This window comes from Oncorhynchus masou, chromosome 30 (genome assembly GCF_036934945.1).
Source record: "Oncorhynchus masou masou isolate Uvic2021 chromosome 30, UVic_Omas_1.1, whole genome shotgun sequence".
NCBI classification, from domain to species: domain Eukaryota; kingdom Metazoa; phylum Chordata; class Actinopteri; order Salmoniformes; family Salmonidae; genus Oncorhynchus; species Oncorhynchus masou.
The window spans coordinates 35,967,837-35,980,224 of record NC_088241.1 but is presented as its reverse complement, the minus strand read 5'-3'; the positions used below and the strand labels follow the sequence as shown (position 1 = coordinate 35,980,224).

General features: G+C 43.3%; 1 protein-coding gene across 13 annotated transcripts in view; it reads left to right on the top strand.

The window, feature by feature from the left end:
- The window catches only part of LOC135522589 (sickle tail protein homolog), a 171,771-nt gene that overhangs the window by 139,153 nt on the left and 20,230 nt on the right, over positions 1–12,388 (top strand). For 12 of the 13 annotated variants that reach the window (XM_064949005.1, XM_064949000.1, XM_064948996.1 and 9 more), the window contains 2 exons: positions 9,054–9,856; positions 12,064–12,168. In XM_064949005.1, coding sequence (XP_064805077.1) covers positions 9,054–9,856; positions 12,064–12,168 — 908 coding nt within the window. The remainder of the gene's footprint in view (positions 1–9,053; positions 9,857–12,063; positions 12,169–12,388) is intronic. The other variant, XM_064948997.1, reaches the window with a different exon arrangement.

Sequence of the window (12,388 nt, the reverse complement as noted above, 5' to 3'; positions counted from 1 at the left end):
GACATATAAACTACTGCAGCGTAAATACTGGAGGCTGAGACGGGAGGGGTCAGGAGACACTGTGGCCCCGTCCGATGAGACCCCCGGACAGGGCCAAACAGGAAGGATATAACATCACCCACTTTGCCAAAGCTCTACACAATATTGTGCTGCTGAGGTATAATAAACATATATGAGTACAGGGAACATAATATTGAATATACACTGCTCAAAAAATAAAGGGAACACTTAAACAACTCAATGTAACTCCAAGTCAATCACACTTCTGTGATCAAATCAAATTGTCCACTTAGGAAGCAAAACTGAAAATAAATTCCACATGCAGTTGTGCAAATGGAATAGACAACAGGTGAAAATTATAGGCAATTAGCAAGAGTGGTTCTGCAGGTGGGGACCACAGACCACTTCTCAGTTCCTATGCTTTCTGGCTGATGTTTTGGTCACTTTTGAATGCTGGCGGTGCTTTCAGTCTAGTGGTAGCATGAGACGGAGTCTACAACCCACACAAGTGGCTCAGGTAGTGCAGCTCATCCAGGATGGAACATCAATGCGAGCTGTGGCAAGAAGGTTTGCTGTGTCGGTCAGCGTAGTGTCCAGAGTATGGAAACAAACCAGGAGACAGGCCAGTACATCAGGAGACGTGGAGGAGGCCGTAGGAGGGCAACAACCCAGCAGCAGGACCGCTACCTCCGCCTTTGTGCAAGGAGGAGCAGGAGGAGTACTGCCAGAGCCCTACAAAATGACCTCCAGCAGGCCACAAATGTGCATGTGTCTGCTCAAACGGTCAGAAACAGACTCCATGAGGGTGGTATGAGGGCCCGACGTCCACAGATGGGGGTTGTGCTTACAGCCCAACACCATGCAGGACGTTTGGCATTTGCCAGAGAACACCAAGATTGGCAAATTCGCCACTGGCGTCCTGTGCTCTTCACAGATGAAAGCAGGTTCACACTGCGCATATGTGACAGACGTGACAGTCTGGAGATGCCGTGGAGAATGTTCCGCTGCCTGCAACATCCTCCAGCATGACCGGTTTGGCGGTGGGTCAGTCAGGGTGTGGGGTGACATTTCTTTGGGGGGCCGCACATCACTCCATGTGCTCGCCAGAGGTAGCCTAAATGCCATTAGGTACCGAGATGAGATCCTCAGATGCCTTGTGAGACCATATGCTGGTGCAGTTGGACCTGGGATCCTCCTAATGCAAGACAATGCTAGACCTCATGTGGCTAGAGTGTGTCAGCAGTTCCTGCAAGAGGAAGGCATTGATGCTATGGACTGGCCCGCCCGTTCTCCAGACCTGAATCCAATTGAGCACATCTGGCACATCATGTCTCGCTCCATCCACCAACACCACGTTGCACCACAGACTGTCCAGGAGTTGGCGGATGCTTTAGTCCAGGTCTGGGAGGAGATCCCTCAGGGGACCATCCGCCACCTCATCAGGAGCATGCCCAGGCGTTGTAGGGAGGTCATACAGGCACGTGGAGGCCACACACACTACTGAGCCTCATTTTGACTTGTTTTAAGGACATTACATCAAAGTTGGATCAGCCTGTAGTGTGGTTTTCCACTTTAATTTTGACTCCAAATCCAGACCTCCATGGGTTGATAAATTTGATTTCCATTGATAATTTTTGTGTGATTTTGTTGTCAGCATATTCAACTATGTAAAGAAAAAAGTATTTAACCTCTTGCGTCGAGCAATCCCGTTTCCGGGAGCGTAATCATAGCCTCAAGTGCATTACCATAACGCAACGTTTCCTATTCATGAAAATCGCAAATGAAATAAATATATTGAAACACAAGCTTAGCCTTTTGTTAACAACACTGTCATCTCAGTCATCTTTTCAAAATATGCTTTTCAACCAAAGCTACACAAGCATTTGTGTAAGTGTAATGATAGCATAGCATTAAGCCTAGCATTCAGCAGGCAACATTTTCACAAAAACAAGAAAAGCATTCAAATAAAATCATTTACCTTTGAAGAACTTCGGATGTTTTCAATGACGAGACTCTGTTAGATAGCAAACATTCATTTTTTCCAAAAATATTATTTGTGTAGACAAAATAGCTCCATTTTTTGTTCATTACGTTTGGCTAAGAATAAAACCCGAAAATGCATTTAATGATTTGGCTGCTGTACAATGGGAGCTGATTTATCTAGAGGATGATTTATAGGGGGCGGTATTTCCCCTTTGGATGAATTGCGTGCCCATTGTGAATTGCATAAAAATCTGTCCTAAATTGCTAATATATGCATATTATTATTATTATTATTATTATTATTATATAGAAAACACTCTGAAGCTTCTAAAACCGTTTGAATTATGTCTGTGAGTATAACAGAACTCACAGGGCAGGCAATCTTCCAAACTAGTTTTGGAATCACTTCCTATGTCTTCCACTCGATATCCTCATTCAGTAGAACATTGAATGGTGCATATGCTGTGAACTTTGACCAGTTTCTTCGACCTGTAATATGTAATTTGGAAGTTTTGATGCGCAATTATTCTGGACCAGAAGTCATTTTTTGGGCATTTGAGCTGAAAGTGTTAGCAGATGCTACTACATGGTCACTAGAATTGAACATTATGAAACAAAATGATGTATTATGTAAGTATGACTCCTTCCACTACATTCTGATCGAAGACCATCAAAGGTAAGGGAATATTTATGTTGTAATTTTGTATTTCTGTTGACTCCAACATAGCGGAGAAATATTGTTACGTCTGAGCGCCGTCTCAGATTATTGCATGGTAAACTAATACCGTAACGTTAAAAAAAAATGTGACACAGCGGTTGCATTAAGAACCAGTGTATCTTTCTAACTATATGTAGAACATGTATCTTTAGTCAAAGTTTATGATGAGTATTTCTGTTATCTGGCGTAGCTTTCTATAATTTCTCCGGACATTTTGGAGAATTTTCTGAACATGGCGTCAATGTAAACCGAGATTTATGGATATAAAATGCATATTATCGAACAAAACATAAATGTACTGTGTAACATGTCATATTACTGTCATCTGATGATTTTGAAAACGTTAGTGAATGATTTTTCTTTTAATCCTGTGTTTGTGATTGTATCTTTTGTTCGACAAAATGGCTGCATATTGTCTGTGTTTTCGTGCTATGTTTTTGCCGTAAAACATTTAAAAAATCTGACACGCTGGCTAGATGAACAAGGTGTTGATCTTTCATTTGAGGTAATGGACTTGTTAATGTGTGGAGGTTAAATATTTCTAAGAATATTTTTGCTTTCCCTGCGCCACCGTTTGAGCTGAACGGGGGGGGGGTGTAGTTCCTGCTTGGGAACCTATAGGCACCACACGCTACAGAATTTTTTATTGATTTGCTCACTGAGGTAAGGGACCATCATGCCCCTATAAGAAAGAGTACAGTTGGGGCTCGTCCGTCTCCATGGATTGATGATGAACTGGGTGAGGCTTTTTCTCAAAGAAATATGACAAAAGTCTTAGCAGCCAAATCTGAACTAGAAATTGATTAACCGAACTATAGAACATTACGTAATTATGCAGTTAAATTGAATCGTAAGACAAAAACGTTATTTTACAACAACACTTTTATTGATTGTAAAAATGATTGTAAAAAGTTATGGAATACAGTTAAGGGCTCACTAACATATTGACCCGATAAATACTAAATAAATAAATAAATAATATTGATTCTTCATCTACCATAATACAGCACAACTTTCCTATGTATTATGCTTAAATGGTTTTAAAGTATTGTTTAAATATATATATATATATAGAAAGGTTTCTACTTTGCTCAGTTAAATTATTCCATTTCTCTAAATCATTTTGATTTAGAGAAATGGAATAATTTAACTGAGCAAAGTTCTTTTGCCTATTTCTCTTTTCTGTCTGAATAACAGATGGTGGACAATCTATTCCTAGTATTTACTGAATGTCTGTCTCTTACCAATGGAATACCATTGTGAATAGAGTTTGGCTGTTTTAAATGGTGTATATTATAAAATAAGCATATTGTATTCAATTGATTGATGACCAGCCAAGAGCATTTGCGCATGACTACAACAGAAGAACCACATCTCCACCTTAAAACAATCCTTGCCGCTTTGTTCTGTGCAATCTGCAGCCTCCTAATTTCACTTGCTGATGCCTTCCCCAGACCACAGAACAGTAATTCACCTGACTCTCAATTAATTAATGTGTTATTTGCTTAAGAATATATATATATATATTTTTTTTACATAGATTAGTTATTTGAGACGACCATGATAAGTTGTTGTCTAGATGCACTCCTAGTAGTTTGCTTTCTGCCACTTCCTCAATTTGTACTCCCCCCATACTTAATTGTATCCCATGCTGTGTTGGCCTTTTCCTAGTGGAACAGACTAACATAACTTCGGTTTTCTTGGTGTTTAAAACAAGTTTGTTCCCGGCAAACCCACTCCCTGATATTCTCCAAATCTCCTTGTAATGCCTGCTGTACCTGTTGAACTGAGGGTCTTGCTGTATAAATTGTAGTATCATCTGCAAATATAGTAGCTTGAGTTTCAGATAAGGCATAAGGAAAGTCGTTGGAATATATTAAATAATCCCAGTTCAAATTCCCTGTTTTAGGCCAATTAAGATTACCACATTACTTTAAGAATGTGAAATGACATAATTATAGTAGAGAATTAATTATTTCAGCTTTTATCACATTCCCAGTGGGTCAGAAGTTTGCATACACCTAATTAATATTTGGTAGCATTGCCTTTAAATTGGTTAACTTGGGTCAAACGTTTAGGGTAACCTTCCACAAGCTTCCCACAATAAATTGGGTGAATTTTGGCCCATTCCTCCTGACAGAGCTGGTGTAACTGAGTCAGGTTTGTAGGCCTCCTTGCTCGCACACGCTTTTTCAGTTCTGCCCACAAATTTTCTATAGGATTGAGGTCAGTGCTTTGTGATCTCCACTCCAATACCTTGACTGTCCTTAAGCCATTTTTCCACAACTTTGGAAGTATGCTTGGGGTCACTGTCCATTTGGAAGACTCATTTGCAACCAAGTTTTAACTTCATGACTGATGTCTTGAGATGTTGCTTCAATTATATCCACATACATTTTCCTCATTCATAATTCCATCTATTTTGTGAAGTGCACCGGTCCCTCCTGCAGCAAAGCACCCCACATGATGCTGCCACCCCCGTGCATCACTGGCCAACAGTTCTATTTTTGTTTCATCAGACCAGAGGACATTTCTCCAAAAAATACAATCTTTGTGGATATAGATACTTTTGTACCTGTTTCCTCCAGCATCTTCACAAGGTCCTTTGCTGTTGTTCTGGGATTGATTTGCACTTTTCGCACCAAAGTACATTCATCTCTAGGAGACAGAATGCATCTCCTTCCTGAGCAGTATGATGGACCAGTGTGGTCCCATGGTGTTTATACTTGCGTGCTATTGTTTGTACAGATGAACGTGGTACCTTGAAATTGCTCCCAAGGATTTACCAGTCTTGTGGAGGTCGACAATGTTTTTTTCTGAGGCCTTGGCAGACTTTTTGTGGGGTTGATCCCATGATGTCAAGCAAAGAGGTACTGAGTTTTAAGGTAGGCCTTGAAATACATCCACAGATACATCTCCAATTGACTCAAATTATGTCAATTATCCTATCAGAAGCTTCTAAAGCCATGACATCATTTTCTGCTATTTAAAGGCACTTTCAACTTAGTGTATGTAAACGTCTGACCCACTGGAATTGTGATACAGTGAGTTCTAAGTTAAATAATCTGTCTCAACAATTGTTGGAAAAATGACTTGGTGTCATATATTTATATATATATATATATTTTTTTTTTTTTTTGCATGTACAGCACTGACCTCAATCCTATAGAAAATTTGTGGGCAGAACTGAAAAAGCGTGTGGGCTCCCAATGGGCCTGGGCCCAGGGGCTTCAGCCCTGGAAAGCCCCTGCATTAACCTGGCCCTGAATGTAAAGAGTTAAATTAACACTCAGTGGTGTAAAATAACCCCAGTGTTGGTGTTAATAACCAAAGTTGAACCAAAACCACACCCATGAAAACCACACCCATATTTCCCAGCATGCTCTATTGCAGGTAGATTTTTTTTAAATAGTTTTTTTCTTCAATATCTATGTTTTTGCATGTACATTCATTGATTTAAATAATCTTATGTTTCTCAAATATAAATAATATACATTTTTTCTAAACTATTGCTGTTACTTGGACTTATTGTACTCGTTACTGAAATGGTTGTTCCACTTTTAGATGTTTAAGGTAGTCTTATATCTTCGTTTTCTCAACCCTGGCAGTCATTCTGAAAGCAGGTCGTGTGTGACAGAGAAAAGTCCAAACTCTGGATGGATTCCTGTAGGGGTTACACATTCAGGCCATTGTATTCGGGTAAAACTAGGCCCTCAAAAGCAGGCCTTGTGAAAAAAAAAACGATCTAAATCTTGAAGGGGGATTCTAAAGATTGTCAATGTAATATATACTGTATAAAATACCATGTGTTTGTGTTTCAGAAACGATTAAGTGTTTACTGAATGGTTCTTTCTAAAGGTGAACAGCAGTGGGGTGGGTGTGACAGCTGATGTGTGTAAGAGAGGTAAACAAAGACTCCGACTGGGCTGGATCCACAGCCAACAAAGACCAAACTCATTGGTTGATTAGTGAAAACACACTTTCTATAAATATGTTAAAGGAAATTCTGGCCGGGAATATTCTATCCAAAGGCCGTGGAACAACACGTAATAGAGAAAAATGGAAAGCACAAAGCTACGGAGTTCAAAAACTCACTTTCGAAGTCGACTATTTTCACACGTCTCTTATGGAAATGCTCGATGTTAAAGCTGTTTTGGTTTGATAGGATTATTACAAGGTGGACAAAGTACTACATATTATTCCTAAACAAAGGAAAAGCGCCAGGTAGTTGTACAAAGTCGAGCACACCTGTTCTATACTGTTTTGTGATGGCTTGTCAATCACAAACAGATGTTATACCTGACACTATGCACTCCTTCCGTCCTCTTGAAAGACCACATTGCATTTTCAATAGCGTGACCTTATAAGGCAGGAGGTCCAGGTTTGTCCGTAGACATATAAAACATTGCCTTTTTTTTAAATAAGTAAACCAACACATGTATGAAGATGTGAGGAGAACTAGCGGCGAAATGGGGGAACATTTGGTTTGAGTTTGGCTCATGTGGCCTTTTGGCTCCGAGACCTCTCTCTTTCCACTGCCTCCGTAAGGATCTCATTAGAAGGACAGTATGTCTAGGAGGGTCTCATAAAGTCAGCTCAATCCAGTTTCATATGAGTACTACATGAGGCTATTAGAGTTCCTGCACCAGGCTAGATACACACCCACATGAATCAGGAGTGCTGATGGAGAAGTTGTGAGACTTGTTGTATTTGTATTGGTCTCCACTGCAGTCCTTGGATGAGGTAATAGGGATTTTCATTGTTATGATGACAGTTTATGGGCAATATCTCTCTCTCTCACTCTCTCTCACTCACTCACTCACTCACTCTCTCACTCACTCACTCTCTCACTCACTCACTCACTCACTCACTCACTCACTCACTCACTCACTCACTCACAATGACTACCACCTTGGCAGGAGCACATTTGAACTGTCTTGACTCTTTATGGCCATAGGGAATCAAACAGTCACCATATGAAATCATTTAAATAGCGGGATTCATAATAAATTAAAGACGATAGGGGGACGAAAGTGGATTATTCAATTACGAACAACAAAACACGGCGAGTGAGATCACAATAGTAGTCAAGTCGAAGAAAACACTGTATACAAAACGGCTCCAATAGCCACCATTTCGGCCATGTGTACAAAACAGGACTTCGGGGAGCGTAATATTGGGATTGCTGGTATTGACACACTAAACAGGTAGTTGTGAACACTTTGATGCTTGTATACAAATAGCAGGGTCGCAACAGATGCGATATTTACATTGACGTTAGACCATACGTTTGCTTCCACCGAAGCAGGTGGCTGGCCACAAAAACCACTGAACCGCAGTAGAAGTAGTGCATTGGGAAGAAATGAACTCACTCTCACAACCTGGCAGTGAGTTAACCATGCATTCCTGTGTGTAAAGATCTCTGCATACTCTCTGCCCTCCACGTTTTGACTTTTAACTCCCGAAATCTGCTCCAGTCATGCCTCTCCTTTAACCCAGCTGTAGCTGAATGAAGTGATTTCATGGTTTGTCCGCAGGTACTCTGGGGTCCTTTGTGTGGTTCAGTGCAGTCACAGCTGCCTGTTTAAAAAGGCTGTGCCAGACGACGGAACCTGTTGCTAATTTACCAGATACTTCTTTCCTGCCTGTGGGCACATAGTTGATATCATTCTCTCTCTGTGTTTTCACACGTTGGTTGTTTTAAAAGGCACACTGTTATCAGCCACCAGTGGCAATTGAGCTCACAAGCTAGCACGAGCCTTAAAGAAACCCTCAAGGTAATCACTGAGCTTTAAAGTTCATGTGAATATCCTGCTTATGAGGAGAATTGTATCCCAAAAAAACTTGTTTTCATGTCAAATCATATTTTGTAAGCCTGAGGGTATAGGCAATTTGGGGTGTCTGTGAAATGTTAGTCAAATATTGATAGGGGGGAAAGTATCCCTGTGGCCTTAGCAGGATTGAAGATGTTTTCTCACTCTGAGAATGTGCTGATGCGACATTCTTTTTCTCTAGACCATGAAAACCAACTGTCCTGGCTGGCTTAGAGCGTAATAGGCTGCATCCCAAATGCCACCATATCCCTATTTATTCAACTACCTTTACCGGAGCCCTAGTGAATGACATAGGGAATAGGGTGCCATTTGGGATGCAGGCATGGTGTGTTTGGTGACCTCTCTCCAGAGATGCAGGGTTGACAACAGACCAGAGCTATAGACGCTCAGACGGAGGTGTCATGGCCCACTACCTGAGGGCTGTGACACTCGACAACGCTTGGTAAACATGGTCAACTAACGTAAGTGTAACATAGTAATAACGTGATTTGGTGTTTTTGGTTCCACTCTTCCTCCAGATGCACAGAGAGGTGATGTATGGCAGCAGAGATGGCCAGCACCCCCCAATGCGACAGCTCTCCATGGGCCCCCCTCAACACCACCCCATGCAGGGCTCCCTGTCCCCACCCACGGCCCACTCCCTGCCCCCCTCGCCCTCCCGGATCCCCTTCGGCCCGCGCCCGGGGGCCATGCCCGGCACTGCCACCATGCCACGGGAGCGCATTTCCAACGCCACCCCTCCCGCACGATCCGTGTCCCCCTGCCCCAGCGCCATCCTGGAGAGGCGGGACGTCAAGCCCGACGAGGACCTGAGTGCTATGAGTCCCAGCCTATTGAGGGGTGGAGAGGGGCTGTACGCTGACCCATACTTGCTCCTCAACGAGGGGAGGATGGGTCACGGCCTTGCCCATGGAGGGCACCCTCCTGCTGGGGACATTGTGGACCATGGCAGCCTGGCTGGATACCACCGTGTCTCCATCCGCTCCACAGGCTCCTACAGCGGGCCCAGCCCCACCGAGGCCATGGAACAACCGTCACTCTACCGCCAGAAGTCCAGGAAGTATGGAGACAGCCAGCTGCCTACACTGGGCTCCAAGACCCCACCCCCCTCACCCCACAGGATGGCAGAGGTGAGGATGATTGACATCCACGGGGCGCCACCCCCTCCCAGCGGCATTCCCCAAGAGCGCTCCTCGCCCGTTCGCCAGTCCTTCAGGAAGGAGGAAGTGGTGAAAAGCAGAAGCAACATGGCGTCTCCAGTTGTCCCGGACCTCCAGGGTGGTCACGGCCCTATCCCGCCAGCCAACGACCCACAGACACGGTAAGCCAACCCAGGGGACCTGAGGTGGGGCGGGGGCTCAGTGAAAGGGTCTGATACTGCATGGGGGCATAGATGAACTAACATTGCATCCTTGTACCACCCTAACAGTAACCGTGGGCTGCACTGTTTTAATCTTAGCTCAGAATGTCTCATCATCACCACTGCAGGGCAGAGACATCTCAGTTGTCTGCCCTGTCCCACAGATACACACACACACACACACTGCGTGTCTGGTCCGCCCTGTCAAGGTCATCACATTTAGCACAGTGGGCTATAACACTGTATTATGGTTATGAATATACGTATAGACTTTTATCTAGATCAATTTGGGCTGTGTGTGTGACCAGCTCTTTTGATATGAATAGCTTATCCCTAGTCCTAAAACCTTGGAGTGAAGAGTTGAAGAGGGCTGGTTTACTCAGTTGACTTAGTTGACTCTGTAAACCAGGCCAGCGCAGTAATGGAATAGCGCTTCAAGCCCCCTATCCAGACTATATATCAATAACTCTCTGTCTGTTAGCCCTGCATTCCGGCAGTCATCCCTGTGGCTATTTCAACCTGGCTCGTTCTGTTTCACTGAAGGACACAAGCACGAGAGGGCATGAGGGACATACTCCAGCCATACAATTATTTGTGGTTTCATTGGAATGCATTAGACCGGATGGCTATGGGGGTGAGGGGGCTATGTGTGTACTGCTTAGCTTAGGAAAACCAAAGCAAATATTGGCCAGGTTGGATAAGACCCGGGCTTCCTGAAAGCCGAATCAGGGGGAACAGATCACTCGGACCACCTGCATGAAACAAACACCACGGTTGTGTCCCAAATGGCACCCTACTATTCCCTTTAAAGTGCACAATCCTTTGACCAGGGCCCGCATAGGCAGATAGCCTGGTGGTTAGGAGCGTTGGGCCAGTATCCAAAAGGTCACTGGTTTGAATACCCAAGCCGACGAGGTGAAAAATCTGTCAATGGTCCCTTGAGCAAGGCACTTAACCCCAAGTCACTCTGGATAAGACTGTTTGCTAAATGACTCAAATGTAAGATGTATTTGGGACATTCCCATCTTAAATGGGTCTGGGGGTAAAGAAGTAAAGGAATTTCTGTGGAAAGGTACTTAATGTACAACAAACAGGGTAGCTTTGTTCACTTACTTTATACTCTATAACTACGGAGTGGCCTTCAAGCATGAGTTGTACTTACACGCACAAAGACTATTCCGTATAGGCACGGTGCTCTATAATGGCTATATAGGCACAAGAATCTTTTCTCTTTGGCTTTGCATTTCAGTGCCCCGGGGGAGACATCGCTAAGTGTCTGTTTCTCTACAGTACATTGCCTGGGCGCAATATACAGCACTATCAGGATCACAGTCATTTCTCTTGTCCTCATCTAGCCCCATCCAGCGCTCTCACCTCCCCTCCCCTCCCGTGCCATTTAGATATGTGATGACATGTGAAAAGACAGTGCTCCTCTATGTCTGAGCCTCACTGGTCAACGAGCAATCACCAAGCATAAGGATCCCTATTCAACCCTGTGCTTGGTTTTCTTCACATTGCCGATCCTGCCAGAGTAATATGAGAATTGATGAGTTTGTCTTCTCTTTCTCGTCCGGGCGCCCGACAACCAGTGACGCAGTCTATTGTTTTATCCACAATATGCCCACTAAGGTCCAACTCATCTCAACCTCTGGGCTAAATCTACTAGACAGCCCTGTCTTGTATTCAGAAATTCAGACTAGCCCACTCTTGTTTTTCTAGACTATTCCAGGCAAACTCCAGGAGGGCAAAACGGGCATTCTAAAGTGGTTGTATTTATTACACTGTGTAAGCTGGGATATAAAGTTTATTTTTGCCTGAATGGAGCCGTCACTACCTTTAGCACTGTATTTTGACAGCTTGGAACACTTACTTTTGGCCAGATATTGCTTTAAAAGTGCATTTAACTGTTGTTTATATAGCAGAAGCCCATATATTTGACAAATCAATTAACTTCTATTCTCACTATCCAGTACATGACTTACTCCTTGTGTTTTTCATTTTATATCGCTAATTTGATTTCTAAGCTACCACGTCTGGCATGGAAACGATGCAGGTAGTAGTTAGGAAGTAACTCCGAACTTAAAAAGTACTTATAACTTAAATGTCAAAAATACCACCACCTAGTATGCCCCATTTTTAAAAGCTTGATATTCTGATGTTTCCTGCAGAGAGCGAATGAAGGCTATGGAGCAACAGATTGCCAGCTTGACTGGTCTTGTTCAGCATGCACTTTTAACGTCCCCAAACACTAGTGGCACCAACGAGGCTCTCAGGTAAGCAAGAGGATGAAGTGAGGCAGCTTGGGACATTGACTTCTCCGAGATAAGCCCAGGCTGCCCCAGCCAAAGTGGAAAAAGATAATCGCAAATAAACTAGCTCTCACTTTTAGCCATCTGAGCCAGCCTAGCTAAACAGAACATTGTCAGGGGGAAATAGGGTGCACAAGGGGTCTGATATTATCTCCCTTTATTCTCCAAAATGGCTGCCTCTATA